This window comes from Barbatula barbatula (assembly GCF_947034865.1).
Source record: "Barbatula barbatula genome assembly, chromosome: 4".
NCBI lineage: Eukaryota > Metazoa > Chordata > Actinopteri > Cypriniformes > Nemacheilidae > Barbatula > Barbatula barbatula.
In genome coordinates, this window is record NC_136768.1 from 7287364 (window position 1) to 7307435 (window position 20072).

The window sequence follows — 20072 nt, forward strand, 5'->3', positions numbered from 1 at the left end:
CTGTCGATGAAACGGCTGTATGGCTACCTGAATGAATGAATGAATGAAGGTTTATTTGGTTACTAAAACACAGTACAAAATATATGTACAGAAAATTCATAACAAACAAATATGGTAACCGAAAAGGTGTAGGCTGAAGCCGTGGTTTATTGCGCCTACCTTGTCTTATGTGTTATATTATTTTCATCTAGCTATCCTTTCTGTCCTTGTCAAAGTCATATTGAATAATTGCAAAGTATATGACGAATGACAAAGAACAGAAGGTTTTACAAGATCCCATTATGCTTTATAAAAACAATAGATTTGCAGTGTGTGATAAATTGAAGAATTGGGTTACAAAATGAGCATTTTTACATTTTTCATTTCTTTTATTATGTTATCGTGTTTTATTGTGTAAATTAGCTGCAGTTTGATTGATATTAACTGGAATGCAAAATAAAAACATGATTTTTAAAAAACGGAGTTCTCTCATTTTGGATCCTAACTATTTTCTCCTAAGCAGATTGTAAGATTATTATTTAATATTGAAGTAATTGTTAAGTAAATAATAAAAAAAACTGAGTAAAAAGTATGTTTGAGAAATTATTATAGCTCTATAATAAATAGCTCGCAAATATTGTTTTACTTGAGTGAAGCAAAGAATAATAACAAACACTTCATGGATTATCCATGAAAACACCAGGATGTGTGTTCTTTATTTATAAATACCTCATAAGTTTGTCTTGTTTTTCAACTTTCTTACTTAATTTCACTATGGTAACTTTGAAAAGTTTGTAAATACATTTCAACCCCCGAAACTTTCACGTGTGACGTCTTGTTTGTGGGAGTGGCTCTGCATCACAGTTCGTCGGTGTCCCAACAGGACACCCAGAAGGACAGACAGACACGATATTATATTACAGTGAATAATAACGAAATAATAATGCCGAGTCCACACATATTTGCTATAACATTGCCTGGCGTCAAGTCAGGGCAGTAAATGTCGACAATGAAATCTGCCCACCTCCACGATCACAATTGCTCAGAGTTGTGCGGTAACACGATATTAGTATTGTGACGTGTTTAAACCACACCTCGAACACAAAGACCGACCGAAGCCCTTTTCGCCTAACAGGGAGTAAAACACCTGACACTACACACCTCGTAAGAGAGACCTCGATGGCGGAGGAGGCAGATTTTATGCGCACTGTGTTGCCCGCTATGGGGTCTTTTAAGTCGCAAGACACTTCTTTGGCTTTACCGCAAACGGACAAACTCACTCACGCCGATACTCACCGGCGAAACCGACTACAGCAACAAGTGCAGCTGACACTCTCGCGGAAAAGAAAGAAACCTAAACTGCCAGGTACGCAGAATGATACTTACTAGTGTTACTATATAACGAAGTCATGTAAAGGCAAGCAGAGTTTTGGTTTGTATGTTCGTTTGAAGTCGGTATTTGTGAAAGTACAGGATGGAAGTCACGTCAGCAGCAGTCTTGTTTATGGTCAGCTCCTTTGTTGTAAAGCGGTTTGCTCTCATTCTGCTGCTTCTCTGACTAATGGATTTGATTTTTTTAATGGGAGCTTAAGTGTGTGAACTTGAATAATCAGGTGAACCCGTGTGTTAGGTTCTTTGTCTACAGATGGGAACCAATATAACATCATTTAATCTCACAGGAATAAAGCCATAAGAACATAAATGTTTTAATGGTGAACGATTTTTGCTTCATACTTAGTTCAGAGTTTGTATTTTTTTCCATGGGATGCAACTTTGAAAGTATTCTACCCTCTAAAAGATATTATACTACAATCCTACAAAAGGATCTTCCCAGCGATACCATATAACTACTATGACAGAAAATCACTTTTTGGTTCCCTAAACTTAAAATTTACTGAAAGCCTCTCTTAAGAACCATTTTGTACAATCTTCAACCCATTTTTTCTACAAAGAACCTTTTGTAAATCTAAAAAGTTCCTTGGATGATCAAGTTAAGGCTCTGTATGGAACCATTCAGCCAAAAATCTTTCTTCAATGGCATCATGATGCACCTAAGAGTGTATAATAGGACATTTTAATCATTTTATTTAGTCAAAGTAGTGGTGGAAGAATAGTATAGTGACCACTCACTCCCCTATATGTGTCTGAAAACATTGAATCTTAGTTAGTAGAGTGATAATCACTTTCTTCACCCAACCTGTTTATTAGTTTTTTGTGAATGAAGAATTTGCATGCTTTGTGATGTGTGTTCCAGATCCATCTCTCTCAGAAAGCCTATCCAACTGTCACATATCACGTAGTATTTCATTAGGAAACATTCGACTAAAGGTACCCAATCAAATGAATGTGTCTTTAATGTTCCACACTCTATGTAACTCATGTGATTTGATACGACATACACTGTACTTTGCAGCAAATCAACCCTTTTTTCAACAATGATGCAATGCCACAAACAGCAAGTCCGTTGTGGATGGGTGATCGATCTCAGTGGCCAAACCCAGACCCTCCTCACTTCCACAGGGGCTTCGGAAGCTTTCATTACAGCAACCAACCTGGTTTTTACTCTTTCACGCTCCCCACCGCCACTCCGACCAACAACGTCCATTCGATTAAATACCCATTACGTTATGCCCACTCTGAGGTTCTGCGTAGCCCAAGGTTATTTGTTTCTGGACTTGTTGCTGTTATGAAGCGCCCTATTAAACCTGTTTATGATGACAATTTCGAGGCTAAAAGGGATGAGGTCTTTTCACCCAGCACCTCACACAATGTTGTCCCAAAACCGATTGAGAAGAACAGGATGGAGTCAGAGAAGCGCAGTGTTGAAATAACCCTCAGCAAGAAGAGGGAGGAGGCTTTCGGCTCTCATGAACAGACAGAGAACGTGTCTTGGCAGGGCCACAAGCGGAAGGCGAGCCTGGAGGTTGTTGCAGGAAGACAACCCTCCCAACCTGGCTCGCTCATCAGTATGGTGGAAAAGTCAGGGAGTTCGGGAAGGATTGAAAACCTGGAGATCAAAAAACACACAATGACAGCTTCAACAAAGTGAGCCAACAGTTTAGACATTCTTTAGTAATGATTCACGTTATTGTGTTTACAATGTTATTGTTTTATGCTATAGTAATGTTTTGTTTTTGTGGTGATCAGGACCATAATGCAAACTTTTAGTTTATTAGTAGGAGGCAATGAATTGTTTAAAGTTTTTAATGAATTACACAATATGCCAATATTGCTTAAGTATATTGTTTATTTCAATAATTGAAGTCTGTCGCTGGCCTACAATAGACATCTTGAGACACAAAGTATGACGTATTCTTTGGCCCTTTTTGCAAAATATGCTTTGCATTTAGGTGGCACTTAATTTACATAAAATTACATCATGTTAAAATGTTGTGTACATTCTTTGTACTATTTAGGTTTTTGCATCACTTTCTGCATAAGCTTACAAAGTATTTTTTTCTGCTTGGTCAAAAGTGCACAATACACTGTAACATTATCTTATCTTTTCTTTATCTTATCTTAACTTCCTGCATATTTTGTGTGTAAAAGAACGGGGAGGAAGAATGAGCATGGGACAGAGATGACACTAAAAGAGGCTGTAAATCTCCTAGAGGAAGACGATGTGGAAGCACAAATCACTGCAGTTAACTTCATACAGAGCCAATGCTTTAACAGACCTGGCGCTAAGGAAAAGGTAAGCCTTTATGATCCACCCTCGATGCAGCTGACCTGAATGATGTATATCGCACATTTCTCAAACTCTAGCCTCAATGGTTGTGATGATAACAAGAGCTTCAGGCAAAATGAAACGATGAGTCATAGCGCTGCTTGATGAGGTGGCACTTCAATTTCATTGTGGGAAACAGGTTGTGGAGTAATGCTGTAGAAAATATTTTTTTGAGTTTCTACATAGAGTTTTTTCCTTCAACCAGTTAACCTGCCACACCTGATGGGTGAATTTAAAAGCCTTACCAGCCATAACTATTTCTTACCAGCCCTGAATCTGTATTTTGCATTATTTTCATTAACTTAATGACAGTGTGATTTCTGTGAATGGGGTGAGTGACGAAGTCATTCGCTTGCTGAATCTTACATGAAATGGGCCAGTCTTTGTCTTTGAGACTACACCTCATTTTGTTGCGCTTTTTGTGGAATAATGTGAGGAATATTTCAAATGTGCTGGCACACTGAGTTTGAGAAAAGACATACTGATGGAAAGGTAAAAGTCATTTGAAAACACACAAGTTGCGACAGGTGTTTGCTTCAGGAGATGGATTGTATGTCTTTGTTTTGAATTTCAGTAAATAAGTTAACCATAATTTTTAAACTCTTTAATGTCTTAGCTTAAAAAAAAAAAGATAATATTACTTGTATTTGGTTATAGCAGAGTGCCTATTTTGGACCCTGTTCATAATGCATTAAAAGAAAATGTTTTGCACTCCTGTCATTGCTTTTTGGGGAGAATGATAGTTAAAAACTCATAATATGAGTTAAGTTTCCATTGTTAAAGCCAATGAAATAATATGTATTGAAAGGGGTGGTGTCCAAAATACACTGAACAATTCATTAGCTATTACCATTGCACTTTGCCTAACATTATAAGTCAGCCTTAGAGGTGCTGTACAATTTTCTGGAGGTTCTATTGACAAAAATGTAATTATAATATACATAACTATGTTTACGGAAGTGTATAAAGACCTTAGATAATGAAACGTTATGTTTTTATTACCATAGAATGAGCTATTTCTATCTTCATACACCGCAGGCCCCCTTGGAATTCGTCATTTTGTTTCTACAGTACCCTTAAACAGACAAGTTGCTCTACAGAGTGTGTTTTGTCAATACATTATCACCTTCGGCAAAGTAACGGAAAAACATGACGACATCTTAGTTCTGTGCAGCCACCATAAAGTGGTTCAGAGGGAGGGGTGGAGTGAGCCGTTGGTTACAGTTCGCAAACTCATTTAAGCATTTTCTCTCTTCACAGATACATATTCTAAAGGGAATTCCAAAGCTGCTGAAGCTCCTGCACAATGACAGCGAGGAGCTCCAGCAGGCCGCCGCCAGCGCACTCCGAAACGCCGTTTTCGAAAACAGTGAAAACAAGATGGACGTCAAAGACTGTGAAGGGGTTCCAGTGATCCTGAGAACAATCAGGAAGAACCGAGATATTCAGACCCGAAGGCAGCTGACCGGTAAATCTATCATACTAAATCTCAAATCCTAACCATAAGTCTGACTTCGAAAACATACAGAAATGTGACCTCTACCCTCACTGATTCTTCGGTGGTCATTATCTCCTCAGGGCTGCTGTGGAATCTTTCATCTCATGACCTGTTGAAAGAGCACCTAGCAAGAGTGGCGGTCAAACCTCTCACAGACAGCGTGCTGGTGCCTTGCTCGGGCATTTCTGAGGGGGAGGATCCTAAACTGGACCTTTTGGCTGACCCTGACGTTTTCTACAATGCTACTGGCTGCCTGAGGTAAGGGAGAAAATGGTTTTGATAAAGACTAGTTTTCATAGCATAAGGCGTTTTAAGTGGAGACAGCAACTTAAGTTATATATCATTAAAGTGATGGTGTGTACCCAAAAATGTATTCACCCTAATTTTGTTTGGAACCCATATGGCATTTTCTCTTCTGTGTGATGCACAGGAGCCCATTTTCATATTTTAAAAGCATGTCTCTATCGTGGAATGTAAAAGATGTCTGGTTTTGATAGGTTCGGTCCCCATACACTTTCATTGAATGGACAAAAAGAAAAACATCCCTCAGAATTGATCCATGAAAGTAAAAAAGAACAACGTAAAGATAGATTGCAGACACACATATGAGCTATTAGCCTACATGCATAAATGCCAAGAAAAAAAAGTTATTGAATTTTGGGTACCCTCCATATTAATTATTATTTCTTAATATATTTAATTTACTTTTTTTCATAAGATGTATAAGAAAATACATTTACTGAATTTCTACTTCGTGATTTGTTTGTATTTCTATAGAAATTTGAGTTCTGTCGGTCCCGATGGACGTAAAGCCTTGCGGGACTGTGAGGGCCTTTTTGAGTGCCTCATCTATTACATCCGTAGCACCATTTCAGACTATAAACCTGATGACAAGGTAAATAGCTACTTGCGCTTATAACCCAGTCTTCATACGTTAGTAACTGCAACAGTGAGTTAGATTCATAATTGAGGGGGTCATATAATGATGAAACTTATATGAATATTTTCAGATGACTTACTAATAAGCCTAACAATAAAAAGCTTTACCATCATAAGTGATCTTGAAATGTATGACATAATTCAAAATCAGTCACAGAAGCGATAAAATGTTAATAATATGATCCTAAATAATTATAATAAATTTGTGTTGTGATCATTTTATGTTTTAATAACGATATAACAACAATTTTTCAAAAGGCCACAGAAAACTGTGTGTGTATCCTGCACAACCTCTCTTATCGGTTTGATTTTGGGATGCCTAACATGGATGCCCCAGAGGTTAAAGAGTCCAAACAGAGTCTCACAGCACAAAACAGTAATCATGGCTGTTTCATCATCAACACTCCAAAAAGTATTGAGGAGGTTAGTATTACCATGCCAAAACAGTCCTAAATGTACATAATATTGACTATACAGTATATTGATGGTGATCTGGTTGACGGGATAAAATAATGCAGCATCTTGAATATTAAGCAATCTTAAATTATCTTAAATAGTAAGCAAAAGTTATACTTTCAGGGACTTTTTATTTATAATGATTTGTTTTGGCTTACCGGACTCGCAGGTAACAGAGGAAGAGTATCCTCTGCTGGAAGAGAATGCCAGTCCTCAAGGTGCAGAGTGGCTCTGGAGCGCAATCACTATCCGCATGCATCTCTCGCTTATTGCTGTCAGTACAAACCAACACACAAAAGAGGCATCCATTGGAGCACTGCAAAACCTCACCGCTTGTTCTGGGGAGGTATGGCCTGAAAATTTATCTCATTGCATTTATATTTACGCATTTGTCAGATACTTTTATCCAAAGTGACAATCCTGCTGTTGCAAGTGCTATTTTCTACTAGTTAAGCTTTAGTCTTGTGCTAGACATTGACTATAAGCTAAATATGTAATATACAGAATGCAATCACATACAGTTCGGTTAGTTAAAGCATGTCATTAAAACATCCAACAGGGCCGGATTAACGTCTTTGTGTTCCCATTAGATATCCCAGGCCATCTCACACTTTATTGTGCAAAAAGAGGGAGTCCTTCCTCACGTAAAAAAGATGCTGCAAGAAGAGAAAATGGAAGAAATAAGAATATGTGTATCGTTAGTAAAAAATGTCTCCCGCTACAGAGAACTGCACAAACACATTGGTGAGCTTGAATTAAATGACAGCACAGGTAACTGTACGCTGTTTAAATGCTGATTGTGGTTTGTATAAATCTTTTTAGTTAAACAGGTGCTACCAGAGCTGGTTGCCATACTACCAAACTCTGACAGAAGCTCAGAGCAACCCATAGATGTCACTGTCACAATCTGTCACATCCTCATCAACTTAAGCAAAGAGTCTGTGAAGAACGCCTGTGACATTATAAACCAAGGAGCATTACCCAAGATTATCAGCATCAGCACCAAAGACAATGGGTACTGTGATTTTCATCTTCGGGAGGACTTTTAGTATCTGTTCATGCACGTGACTTATTTACTGTCAATCATACATTTTGTTTCCCTACCAATTGTAGGTTTGGGCCCACACGGGCAGGCAAAGCAGCCTGTTTTCTGTTGCATACACTGTGGAGGCATTCTGAGCTGCACAGCTGCTATAAGAAGGTAGAATACATTTTATGTTTGTATCACATTGTGTTCATTTATTAGCATATTTGAGAATAAGCAATCAATTAAAAGTCATTATCAGAGACTATATAAATAGATGGAAAAGCAGATAAAGAAACAGAGATTTAAACGAAGAGATTGTTCTAATCAACATAATGATAGTTGAGGCAGTGGCCTGGCATTTAGTTCTAACATGATGCTTGTGTAGATATTAGAGGTTAAGTTTGAGTTTTCATTATGTAATGTTTTCATGTTTAATGTATCTAATCTTATCATCTTTTTATAAATCTGTTGCAGGCTGGTTATAGGAAATCCGATTTCATTAACAAAAGGACACTAAAGGCTGTGAATTCTGTCCACGAATAGGAGGATGCACTGCAAGAAGACCTTTCACTTTTTAACTTTAAAAAACGTACTTTGATATATTTCAAACTTTCTAACATAGCTTTTGTACGTGTATATTTGTTATCTTAATTTAATATTATTTGTTTTTTATTAAATGTATAGTGATATAGTGATTATGCCTGTTGACTGTAAACAACTTAATTTATTTATTATTTTGTACTGCCTTTGGTTTCTTCAATTAACGATATTAAAAAAAACACATTCTTATATTTTTGTGCACTCTTTTATTTGTTGGCTTAGGCCATGAGAAATCAAATTATTGCCCCATTAATAAGGGGTTAATGTGTGTTTGTTTAGTTACCATGGTACTGGTCGAGTACAGTTTGCACTAAGGCATGCGTAAACATGATTTGCGAAAACACAGAAATGAATAAAAATACCCGAAACATACATCCATCATTAGATGTTCATATAATGTGAGATCTGGATTTGCATGTAGTGTGAGAACGACGTAAAAGGTCATGTTACAGTCAGGAAGTATGTTTGAGCTTTTGAATAAAAACAAACGATCATATTCCTCAGTGGGTGGGATCGAGCGACAGATCGAAATATTTAGTTTTTCTAAATATTTAGTCAAGAACAGAACGTGTCTGACTGAACTTTAGAGGTGCATTTGTCGACGAGAAACGACTAATGCTTTTGAACATAAGCGTTCTTTTGTACAAACGATCGCAAACATCTTTTATGTTCTTAGACGTCACATCCGTAAACAAAGAAGCTCATGCGAACTGGATTGTACCATTATGTTACTAGGGTTGCGCGTTCAGGAGTACGTTCATCGTCGACATTGTCTTTGTTTGTAAAAGCACACAATCATTCTTTGCTTGTTCTATTTAGGTTTATAATTGTAATGTCACGTTTGGGTCGTCTTATGCGTTAATGTCACTTTGCATATCCTGTCGAAGACTACATATTTCCACCCTCTCGGCTACGGAATAATGGAATCTTCCAGTTTCACAAAACACTGCAAGTGATAATGTAAAGAGCCCTTTAAAGTCCCAACGAACTGCTAGAGGAAGAGTATCGATACATTTTGTCCTGTAAATCGAGAAAAGCCCCGTTGCTCGGCGTTGTTTGCCAAGTCTCCACTCTCGGGGACTAGCCTCAGGTAACTGTTACATAATTTTACTCGACATTTCTTTCAGGACTTTATATTTGTAATGTTTCTCACAAGCAATTTCAAAAGACATTAGCTTACTTTATAATCACGGAATGAATTACTGAAACCTTTAGACGGAGCATTGGTAACTTTGATTGGAAAATGGGGTCGGACATCGGTCTGTGCAATGAAGCTCGAACGACTGCAAATCACTTTAATAAATAGTCACGCATTCACGACTCATTTCATTATTTAAATATTATGTATTTTACATCTAACCAACGATAAAGAGCGAATGTTTTAAGAATGTGCTTATTTTAAAAGGGTTGGGTGATCTTGAACGTCCAGTTCGGTCGCTCTGTTGCAATGCTGTGACAGTTTACTCGTGTTTTGTCCTTGTTTGTGTGCTGAAGATAAGGTCACGTGTGTAGAGCAGCTGAGATCAGTTGTGTGTGTGCGACTGTATGCAGCGCTGCGTAGAGTGATCGTCATTTGACATTAACGTACCGCGAGAGTGTTTTGAAAGCAGAGATCTCGCGGTACTTTGATGTCATATGACGGCCAATCTGCGCAGTGCGGAAGACTGTTTTTGTTCTGCTCAAAATAGATTATCTTTTTTGGGAGTAACACGAATGGAAAGGCTTGCACATGTTATGCCATCGGCCTTCCTATTATAACAACCCCTCCGTCTACTATTCCGTGGTCATTTTTTGCACATTTCTATAGACGTCTGACTGAATATTTATTTTATTATAAATACAATATTTAAAATAAAATGTGCAAAACACGCATATTGAATGCATCTGCATTCTCATCTGTACAAAGGAGTGAAACCAATGCATGCGATGCTATTAAAATGGTTGTAAAATTCCACCTGGGCAGTACATAAACCTGTTATCACAGGGTAGTTAAAATTCGGCTGTTCTGTCAGTGGAATACATTTTGTAAAATAATTGACTCTTGCATAATGAATGGGATCAGTCAAATATTTGGCATAACAATTTTGCACAAACGTAATCGTAACATCTGAAAGGCGTTAGGAACAGGTGTGTAGTGGAGGCTATGAATGTCGGGGTGTAACTAAATAGGTTAGTCTTTTCAGATTACACTGTTTTCAAGCATTGTCTGTTGCCTTAGATACAGCGTCCCCATCGCATTTAAAATACAATGTTCCTTTGTGAGCCACATGAATGTCACTGAGCCCTTTTGTTGACCTGTTTTCTTTGGCCTTTGTAAACTACTTTGTCTTTGTTATGGGAATAAAGCTTCTTGTGCTTGTGCAATTTATCAACATTTAAAGTGCCATCACCCTCCGCAACCCTATTTAAAAGATTGCCCAGTTTCCATTTAAAAAATCAGCCTGTCTCACAAAATCATCTACCCACAGTTCGATTCATATAATCGATACCTTCTTGACAACTCCCAGCTGCTGTTCAAGATGCCATTGAACGATGAGCGTCCCACCTCCACGTCTACGGTGGCCAGTGAGGACCAGAACAGCGATACAGAGTCATCGGAAAGGTGCGACAGCTTGACCTCGTGCAGCGATGTTGACTGTTCTCGTCAGAGCTTCACCAGCAATTCTTCCAGTAAACACAACTCTCCTTCTTGTAAGTGTGCTACTACCACACACACACACAAAGCAAACAATTATTATGTTTCTGTCAAATATATAGGTAAATATTAAACTTTGACATTTTATCGCTTTGTGTTCAGGCAGTCCACCAAAACCCCTAACGCTTGATGAGGTTATGGCTTCAGCCCGGGATCTGTCTAATTTGAGCCTGGCTCACGAGATCGTAGTCAACCATAAATTCCACCTTGAGCCTCCGGAACTACCTCAACACAGGTAACAGATTAATATTGAATTACCATTTTAGGACTTTCAAAATAAAATTCTGGACAAAAGCGTCTGCTAAGAGACAATGTAAAATCCATGTTTGAGGTAACGGTGAGAAACTCTTCCTTTTGAAATCTGGATAGAGAAACAATGTGATCGCTTAACATTATGTTTTACCTGTTAAGCTTGGAGAAAAGGGTGAAAGATATAGTGCACAAGGCCTTCTGGGATTGTCTTGAAGCAGAGCTGAACGAAGACCCTCCTGAGTACGATTACGCCATCAAACTTCTGGAAGAGATCAGAGACGTAGGTCAAAAGTTTACTTCAGTTTGATGACAACATGGCCAATGCAATGATGTTTATTGACTATTCATTCATTACTTTTTTTCTTACTATCTAGACCCTGCTGTCTTTTCTCAACCCTGGTGCTAACCGCCTACGTACACAGATCATGGAGGTTCTGGACATGGACCTAATACACCAGCAGGCTGACAACAATGCGGTTGACATCCAGGGGCTTGCTTCCTACATCATTAATACTATGGGAAAGTTCTGCGCACCGGTCCGAGACGATGACATTAAGAAACTTAAGGAAGGCTCTGGCGACATAGTGAAATTGTTAAAGTATGTTGTTTTTCGCTTGTCATTAATAGATTATTAAGGGTATTTTGTAATAATTTTGTAGAACAAGTACAATGGTTGTAATACTATAGTAAATAAAAGTCGGGCGTGACAATTACATAATTTCACATTATTTGTGTTAAACAGGGAGATCTTTCGGGTTTTGGACCTGATGAAAATGGACATGGTAAACTTCACCATCCAGAGCTTTAGACCCGAACTTCAGAGGCAGTCTGTGGAGTATGAAAGAGCAAAGTTCCAAAGCATTCTGGAAAGAACTCCTGGTAAGAATTTTAAAGCATCAAACATAGCATATCTGCATCAATCAACAGACTTTACATGTAATTTTAATCACTTAGGTGCTTTGGATCACACAACTGAATGGATCAAAGCATCAATAGAGGAGGCCACTCAGCTCATGCCCCCAGCGGACAAGAGCGGCGATTCTGGTCAAGGCAAGAAGTCCCTACCAGGGCCCATACTGGTTCTAAATACTGCCTTCATTAAACTGCTCACCTGGGATGAGACCAAGGGTCCTCTGCCTGAGGTTGGTGAACACACACACAGACAGAAAGCTTATAGAAACTTAAGTTATCACAGTCACAGATCAGCGTTTTTGTTTGCCGTCCATATAGAATGACTGTACCTTTTAGAACACTTATGATTTAACAGTCTCTCTCTTGCACATTTAGACCTTTATGACAGATGAAGTGAGGTTGCAGGAAATGCAGAAGTCTCTTCAGCTCTACCAAGCTGTCGCATCTGTTCTGCTGATAGTCTGCAGCTCGATTGGAGGGCCCGTGTCAGGCCTGCCAGCTCTTGTTGAGAGACTTAAGAAGATGACTGCGGTGCTGCTGGAGGGAATGCATGGAACGTAAGTCCATCTATGCCTTTCACAAAAACAAAAACTTCTACAATAAAGGTAATACAAAAATGATTCAAAAGATAATTTCTTACAGAGAATTGAACCTGACTGAATCTCTCAGAAATGTCAGTGATCTGATCTGCTGTGAGATCAACAAGTCACTGGGAGAAAGAAACTTCCCTCTTCTCCCTGCTGAACTGCAGGCTACTCTGAAAAGCTTGATCTGTGACGTCGCCCAGGAGAATAACCCAATGCGCACTCTTGTTGGTAAGAAAACCCCATTTATCTGAAAAGCATGTACAATATTTGTTAAAAAAAACGTAACGTGTTTTTTTTTCTACTGTGTCTCTGCTGTCTGGCAGAGGCGAGAGTGCAGCAGTACTTTAGGGTGGTCTTTGCCTCTACCAGTTCACACAGGGCACCCCTTCCCGTCCCGCCAGGGCTGGGTCTGATTCAACCGGAGCTCATGGCCCTGGGGGCGAGTTTTTCCAACCTTGTCAACTACAACAAAAAGGTTTACACACCTTTCTACATCAGCATCCTGAAGACGCTCCTTTTTGACATGCAGGAGCCAGGGGCCAATCCTCAAATCACACAGGGGCCACCAACCAGCACATTGGAGTCCAAATGAGTAAAAAGAGGTTGTGCTGATATTTCACTTATGTGTTTAGTAAAGAATAATATGTATAATCATAAACCAAGTTTCAGATTAAACTGCAGTACAGAGAAGACTGAAGAACAATTTTGTCCGCTGGTGCTGAAAATGGGAAATTATATAGTTTGATTGTGAGGATATCGATGTTACAAAGAAATTGTTCCTTGCCAAGTATTTTTGCATCTCTAACTGTGGTTCTTGCCTAACAGTGTTACTGCAATACGAATGTAGTCTTTACATGTAGTATATTGACAAATAAAGTTTTTGTGCAGGGCAAAAAGAAGAACGTTTTCTATACTTGTAAAAGGCAGAGAGCCAAAATAGGCTAATATATTTGCATAGAGAAAAATATAGCAGTAAACACATTTTCTTAGAGATACCAGTGTATTATCCGATTACGTTAATGTTTAATTATCATTAAAAATATGTTCATCAGATCATGAAAACGAGTGAAAATGTAAAATTATAGATTCTGTTCGTAATGCATTTGAAAGTATTGTATTTCAATTGTTAACCATATTTAAGCTTTGAAAGTTTAAATTTGTATAAAAAGGAAAAAAACTGAATTGACATAAAGAGGGACAGACTAGATCTCTGTTTATTTAATTTCCTTAACACGTCCATGTTAAATTTGATTCTGATAGTGTCATTATCCGATGATCTGCATGTTTCCTTTTTCTTTTTAAACACATTTTGAAAAAAATACAAAAAGGTTTTGTATGATGTTTGTATGTTCTTGTGCTTTGGTTACAGGCATGTTTGGTTATAAGAATTAAGGGAATCGTCTTCATATGTTATTCTAAGGTAAAATTCTGTTGATGGGTTTCTTGCTATTACCTGCATAGATTATGAAATGTATATATATTTTGCCATTCTGATGAGCACAAGTTGTTGCACCTTTTAGACCTTCCTTTTTTTCAAAGTTTGCAATGTATGTTTTGTTTGTTTGCCATGTTTAAGAACCCTTTCAAAAACATTTGTGATGTACTGTGACAAACACTGAAGAAAATAAAGTGTGAAATTAAGTGTGATAATTTTGATTCACGTTTATTTTACAATAGAAATCATCACAGACATTCCAGTGGATGTAAAGGGAATTGTACTGGCTTTAAAACAACCTAAAACAAATAACATTTGAACAAATAGGAAAAACAATTGTTCCGGTATCTGTGATGCTATTAATAAGATGTTGTTGGACAAATAGGAACCAATATAACGCTATTAAATCCTACAATAACAAGTAAACGGCATTAAGACATTTATAATGTTTTTTTGGATAAACAGCTTTGACAAATCCATTGTCTTGTTTTCTTCATCATGACTTTAACTATAAAACGTCAAATTAAACGCGATACTTCAGTTAAGGTTATGAAACAGCAAAAGGCCATCGGATAGGAGTACATTTTATATTTTCAGTTTTGTATTACTTTTATTGCAAGAACAATACTTCCGGTTCGTTCGTTGTGGTTGTTTTCGTCTTGCGTGCAGATGACGTTTGATGCTAGTTGAAGGCTAACGTGTCAAACTTACAACCACAGCTTTCGGGACCAGTGACACTTCATTATTTTGTTTCTGTTAACATTATAAAGCATCAATCATGATGCAATTCATTGTAAGTACTTATTTGCGATGTTACGTCATTTATACGTTCATTCTGTGTTTAGGAAACATGCTAGCTCGCACATAGCTTTGAATTGATGCAGTTGAGTATTAATGGAGTTTAACATAAATACAAAGGTTTATGTTAAAATCTTATAGTGTATAATTAAAAACTCGAATATATTAATCTGCTCATGAATGCATCTCTATTTCAGCTTGGCTTCACCCTGGGAAACGTGGTTGGCATGTACCTGGCACAGAATTACGAAGTATACATTTTAAAATATAACTTCATTTTACTTTAGACATCCATTGCTGTTTTTAACCTTCATTTTATTATTAGCTCCAAAATAAATGTTATATTTTGTAATGAAACACAATGCCCGCTTTGTTTATTCTGTCTACACTTTTTTAAGGTACCCAACATTTCAAAGAAAATCGAGGCCTTCAAAAAGGACGTGGAAGCCAAGAAGAAACCTCCTCCCGAGTGATGATGAGTCACGGCTGGAAATATGGCTCAAATTGTCATTGAACTGAAAATAGAGGGGGCATTTATAAACCAGGATATACTCCATGTTACAGCTGGGGAAATCTAAACGAGGACCCTTAAATGCACAGTATATTCTCAGTGTTACAGTGCCTCAAATCCCCCTTTTGAAAATTGTTATGTTCTACTGCAATTTTTCTATTTAAACCAATAAAAACATGGATTCTGTTACCTGATTGTAAATTATGTAGTTAATATATTTGTTTGAAAAACGTCATACACACTTGTTGAGTTCTGGTTCTTATGTTTGTAAGATGTTTAATAAAATCGTTTGAAAAAGAAACTGCACATGCACAGGATCAATTGAAACATATGACTGACGTTCTCTTCAAGAACGTTTCATTCTTTAATAAGCAATGTATAAGTGAGCTTGCACAAATAAATGTGCCTATTTTACCTTGAACGTGCATTTGTGGCGTTTTCTTTTCTATGGCTTACAAACAAACGTTTTCTAAAATAAAATAATAACGATTATTAATAAAACGCATTGAACTTTAAATGTACATTACTGTAGACTTCCGAGTACAGTTTGAATTGTGAAAGGTTGTACTTGTAAATATGACCGCCAGATGTCGACGTGGACACGGTGAATACATTTATGGCTTTTCAAAACGCAAAAGCTGCTTTTTGTGATATGTACGGAGTCGCGTTATACGAAGGTAATGATTTAATTGTAAAATCATTACAAAGTTATCTATAGTGATATTAGTTGAATCGATTTTTTTAGTACGGGGACTTTTAACGTGACGGAGCATAAGCACGTCACGTTAATTGCTTAATCGGACTTATAACTTGATCATTACGTGTGTGTTATGTATACGTTAAGCAATAAATTAATTGACAGTATATTAAGTTCGCAAAAGTATTTCGTGCGGAAAGTTTCACCGGAAGGTGAAAGCGAGTGTTTCCGGAACACGTGTCCGCTCCTGTAACAGCTGTGGACAAGCGGGTGTCAAGAGGAGTGAAAGCAAAGATGATTTCCCTCACCGACTCCCAAAGTAAGACCGCTGTAACCTGTATCACTGACAGCTTTGAATTATACAATGTCTCGCATCAGCTCGTACATATATAAAGTCAAATGTCTTTGTTATTAAGACTGTCTAAGTATTATTACGCGCCTGGGTTCATGTCGTTGGGTGCAGCTGTCATGTACTCATGTAAATATTGCGGTGCATAGCATTTCAATACATCTGTAATCGTCCGAATAGATGTTCTCGTTTATAAATAATTTTCAATTAAGGCTGTTGTAACGTTGACGTCAGAAATACACAGAGATGTAGCCCAACATACTAAAGCAAGTTTATGTCATTAAACCCTTACATAATAATCAATCTCATTTGCGGAGCTTACGTAACTTTTATTACATTTGTTCTTATTATTTTATTCTAATAAAACAAGAGCTGTAATATGCGAGTATCTGTCTGGATGAATGTAACTGCTATAAACTGGATTTGATGTGTTTTCTCTCCCAACAGAGATTGGAATGGGGTTGACAGGTTTTGGGGTATTCTTCCTGTTCTTTGGGATGATCCTGTTTTTTGATAAAGCCTTACTAGCCATAGGAAATGTGAGTGTTTTCTTTTTCTCATCCAAGTTAAATTGTTATTTAGTAAGTTAAGGCAACAGTTACACTTTTTATTTGATGTCAAATTACGTATGTTTATTAAATGAGGCAAAATCATTTACAATTTAGAATTCTACATTCTGTCTCTTCGAATAGTTTGACTATAATAATATTATGGTTACACCGTACTTGTTCTACATATTCAGTACTAACTGTGTAGAATTGAGATTATTGAGCAACATGCACAGATCCCTCACCCAAAGACAGTGTCTCACTTACCTCTGTCTTGATCTTCGTCTTGTTTCAGATCCTTTTTGTTGTTGGCCTGGCATTCGTCATTGGGTTGGAAAGAACCTTTAGGTTCTTCTTCCAGAAGCACAAGATGAAAGCCACCATCTTCTTTTTGGGGGGCGTCTTCGTGGTGTTGATCGGATGGCCCATTGTCGGAGTGATTCTAGAGTTTTATGGCTTCTTTCTTCTATTTAGGTATTTTTAACGTACAAAGGAAAAAATATGCAGCTATTTAAGAGGTGTATGTGTTTTTAATGGCTAATATTTAGGGAGAACAGTGGCAATATCGGTCTAATACTAGTTAAATGACACATCCTCATGTCCTGATATTTTCTCTATGTTGTTTTTGAAGGGGGTTCTTTCCAGTGGTCATTGGTTTTATCAGAAGGATTCCTGTACTTGGATATTTGCTGAATTTTCCTATCATAAGTGGGGTAAGCTTTATACAGCAGGGCGATTAAAAGTGCACCGTGTTTGATCTATTTTGTAATCATTATTATACAATAATTCTCTACGACTAAAGTGAATTTAACACGTGTCCCTACCAGGTACGATGTTATACAGCGAAAGCAGTACCCACCTTCTTTATTACGAATTTTCCGATTGTTACCTTGATTGCAGCAAAACGTTTTTTTAGACTCGTCGCACCTGGTTAGGACACCAGCATAAATCCATGTGAATTCACTTAAAATGCATTTTGCTTGCTGTTGCAGCTCTGAAACCTAATCTTTGAAAACATAAAAATAACAAGAATGCTGTTATTAAGGCTTTGGAAGGAAGAATTTTCCCCACAAACGTCTCAATTTCTGCAGATTAGTAACGATGATATTGAAAATGTAAAAATTATTTAAAATATAAATACAATACTAGGTGGCTTACAATTGATACTGATGGTGAATCATTGGTTTAGGATGAGCATAAGTACTTATGCTTAAAAATATACACAATGCCTTTTTTGGGCAAGATTCACATCTGTTTTCTTATTCACGGCAGAAAACGTTTTCTTGCGAGTGTCTTTTGTCTTTGAACGTGTGTTTGTTGTTTTCTTAAAGCCTTCCAAAGGCTGAGCGGACAGTCAGACATCTTGGTCAGTCACTGCTAACTCTGTCTTGCATGTGAGCATGAATCTGCTGTTCTGTGTGCATCATGTTGTTTAAATGATTGGATTGTGCTTTGTTTACAAACAGCATACACAGCGTCACTCAATTTCATAAGATTATGTTTTTTTTATAGTAAACAATTTGCTGGTTGATATGTAAATACCTTTTAAAAGCAATATGTAATGTTTATATTGAATTACTTTAAATGTATTACTGTAATTCGTCTGTATTATCTATAATGTTTGAATGTAATAATTACTTTCTTAAAAGTATCCTAATTCTACTTTTTACACTTTTTTTATTGCAGTATGTGGACAAAATGAGCGAAAGCAACAACATGGTTTAACAAAGACTGTGTTTTTTTTCTTATTTACGGAATGGAATAGATTTTCTAAGGTCATTACCGAAGCATTATAGTCAGGCGAATTTCCATTTTATGGATAACGGCAGGTTTGAGTGTATCTACGACAACAAAAAGCAAACTGTGTGGATTGGAAAAGAAGCCACGGCCACTTCCTGCACAGCAAATCTACAGAGCGGCGTCACATGGCCCAGCATTGCTGCACCCTGGAGAATCACAAAGTGTATACTTCATAAATGCATACTTTATGATGAAGTCAGCAGAGGCTCTCTCACGAGGGACAGTTTATTGAATGTGTTTAAAAATATTGGTTTCTATTGAGTTCTGAAAGTCTGTATTCTGTCACGACAACCTTGTTATGCTGTTGTGTATGTAGTGTGTATTATTTTAATGAGGACAAAGAGACAAATTATTAAGATACTTTTCTTTTTTGCTGTCACATCTGTTTACAAGAGCCAATTACACTTTCTTGTCAACTTGGAGGTTTAGCTGTGACCGCATAGACTAACAGCCATACGAAGATGTTGTTTTCTTTTTATCATTGTAAAATCTCAGCACTGGGATTGGATAATGGTTCAGCTGCCATGAACTTTTGTAAATAAAAATACATATATATTTCAAATGTTTATTTAAAAATATGTATATATCGGGGTGCCGCAGAACAGACTAACATTTGTCACCTACATTCCATACAATAAAAGCAATTTTCTAGCATGACAGCCCAGTCTTCAACAAATATCTCCATGTAGTTCACACAACTCATGGTAAAGAAAAATTGTATTTAAATGTTTTACATTTTAAAGTCATTATGGTGAGTGAAGTGTCTTGACAGTGTTCTTTTAAAATGAGATTATTTCGAATCTTCAAATCATAAGTACTTTTATTTTTCTAGTTTTTTCTCTCTCTTTACCTAATCTCTATAGTGATACTTTTTCACTGATAATATTGTTGGTTGAAATACATTGCAGCAACGATTTAATACATTTTCTATGTAATTTACTTTTCTATCAATTGCTTACGACTGGAAAAACCATCAATTGAACGTTATATGAAGGCAGATATTTATATACATAGTGTCAGCAGGGAAACCCCATCAGCCTCTTTCTGAGAAACTGTGCTGCGTTCATTCATAAAAAACGATTGGCTGGTTTATTTGAGACGCATGGCTGCTGCAGGTGTAAACATCAATATGTCCGCCCTCTCTTCACTGCTTACTATTAAAAGTGAATTTCCCATACAACACACCTTAAAGCAGCTAAGGTTACAGAATCATTCCCGTGAAGTGGAGAGCCCAGTGTGTCTCGGGGAAAAAATGTTTGGGT

General features: G+C 37.2%; 4 protein-coding genes across 7 annotated transcripts; all 4 read left to right on the forward strand.

Moving 5' to 3' along the window:
- The first annotated feature begins 924 nt into the window (after positions 1 to 924).
- On the forward strand, positions 925 to 8416 carry pkp2 (plakophilin 2). The gene is made up of 13 exons (XM_079455406.1): positions 925 to 1345; positions 2234 to 2307; positions 2393 to 3024; positions 3529 to 3673; positions 4967 to 5174; positions 5285 to 5462; positions 5982 to 6099; positions 6402 to 6566; positions 6769 to 6945; positions 7190 to 7343; positions 7422 to 7614; positions 7713 to 7800; positions 8101 to 8416. Exons 1-13 carry the CDS (start codon positions 1159 to 1161, stop codon positions 8167 to 8169), a joined length of 2388 nt encoding a protein of 795 aa, XP_079311532.1. The 5' UTR covers positions 925 to 1158; the 3' UTR covers positions 8170 to 8416.
- Positions 8417 to 9183: 767 nt separating this feature from the next.
- Positions 9184 to 14327, forward strand: tcp11l2 (t-complex 11, testis-specific-like 2). Of its 2 annotated transcripts, none has more exons than XM_079455351.1 (10): positions 9184 to 9316; positions 10695 to 10917; positions 11024 to 11156; positions 11333 to 11453; positions 11548 to 11771; positions 11916 to 12052; positions 12128 to 12315; positions 12461 to 12642; positions 12728 to 12900; positions 12996 to 14327. In XM_079455351.1, the coding sequence occupies exons 2-10, from the start codon at positions 10746 to 10748 to the stop codon at positions 13262 to 13264; spliced, it is 1599 nt and encodes a 532-aa protein (XP_079311477.1). In that variant the 5' UTR covers positions 9184 to 9316; positions 10695 to 10745; the 3' UTR covers positions 13265 to 14327. The 2 variants fall into 2 exon arrangements, with proteins under 2 accessions (XP_079311477.1, XP_079311476.1); XM_079455350.1 differs by having other exon boundaries at positions 9194 to 9316; positions 10734 to 10917.
- Positions 14328 to 14748: 421 nt separating this feature from the next.
- stmp1 (short transmembrane mitochondrial protein 1) lies at positions 14749 to 15837 on the forward strand. Its single transcript, XM_079455416.1, has 3 exons — positions 14749 to 14900; positions 15103 to 15156; positions 15304 to 15837. Exons 1-3 carry the CDS (start codon positions 14886 to 14888, stop codon positions 15376 to 15378), a joined length of 144 nt encoding a protein of 47 aa, XP_079311542.1. The 5' UTR covers positions 14749 to 14885; the 3' UTR covers positions 15379 to 15837.
- Positions 15838 to 16307: 470 nt separating this feature from the next.
- On the forward strand, positions 16308 to 19773 carry golt1ba (golgi transport 1Ba). Of its 3 annotated transcripts, none has more exons than XM_079455016.1 (6): positions 16344 to 16432; positions 16910 to 17001; positions 17306 to 17484; positions 17642 to 17723; positions 18342 to 18404; positions 18697 to 19468. In XM_079455016.1, exons 1-5 carry the CDS (start codon positions 16408 to 16410, stop codon positions 18354 to 18356), a joined length of 393 nt encoding a protein of 130 aa, XP_079311142.1. In that variant the 5' UTR covers positions 16344 to 16407; the 3' UTR covers positions 18357 to 18404; positions 18697 to 19468. The 3 variants fall into 3 exon arrangements, with proteins under 3 accessions (XP_079311141.1, XP_079311142.1, XP_079311143.1); XM_079455017.1 differs by having other exon boundaries at positions 16350 to 16432; positions 18342 to 18376; positions 18697 to 19463; XM_079455015.1 differs by lacking the exon at positions 18342 to 18404 and having other exon boundaries at positions 16308 to 16432; positions 18697 to 19773.
- Positions 19774 to 20072: the final 299 nt, after the last annotated feature.

Bases quoted from the DNA above. Each gene is read 5' to 3' on its own strand.
- golt1ba (XM_079455015.1), top strand. From the start codon at position 16,408: ATGATTTCCCTCACCGACTCCCAAA. The intron at 16,433-16,909 runs GTAAGACCGCTG...CTCTCCCAACAG, and splicing joins TTCCCTCACCGACTCCCAAA to AGATTGGAATGGGGTTGACA. The intron at 17,724-18,696 runs GTAAGCTTTATA...TTTTTATTGCAG, and splicing joins ATTTTCCTATCATAAGTGGG to TATGTGGACAAAATGAGCGA.
- tcp11l2 (XM_079455351.1), top strand. From the start codon at position 10,746: ATGCCATTGAACGATGAGCGTCCCACCTCCACGTCTACGGTGGCCAGT. The intron at 11,454-11,547 runs GTAGGTCAAAAG...CTTACTATCTAG, and splicing joins TTCTGGAAGAGATCAGAGAC to ACCCTGCTGTCTTTTCTCAA. The intron at 12,053-12,127 runs GTAAGAATTTTA...TTAATCACTTAG, and splicing joins CATTCTGGAAAGAACTCCTG to GTGCTTTGGATCACACAACT.
- pkp2 (XM_079455406.1), top strand. From the start codon at position 1,159: ATGGCGGAGGAGGCAGATTTTATGCGCACTGTGTTGCCCGCTATGGGG. The intron at 2,308-2,392 runs GTACCCAATCAA...TGTACTTTGCAG, and splicing joins TAGGAAACATTCGACTAAAG to CAAATCAACCCTTTTTTCAA. The intron at 6,946-7,189 runs GTATGGCCTGAA...TGTTCCCATTAG, and splicing joins TCACCGCTTGTTCTGGGGAG to ATATCCCAGGCCATCTCACA.
- stmp1 (XM_079455416.1), top strand. The intron at 15,157-15,303 runs GTATACATTTTA...CACTTTTTTAAG, and splicing joins ACCTGGCACAGAATTACGAA to GTACCCAACATTTCAAAGAA.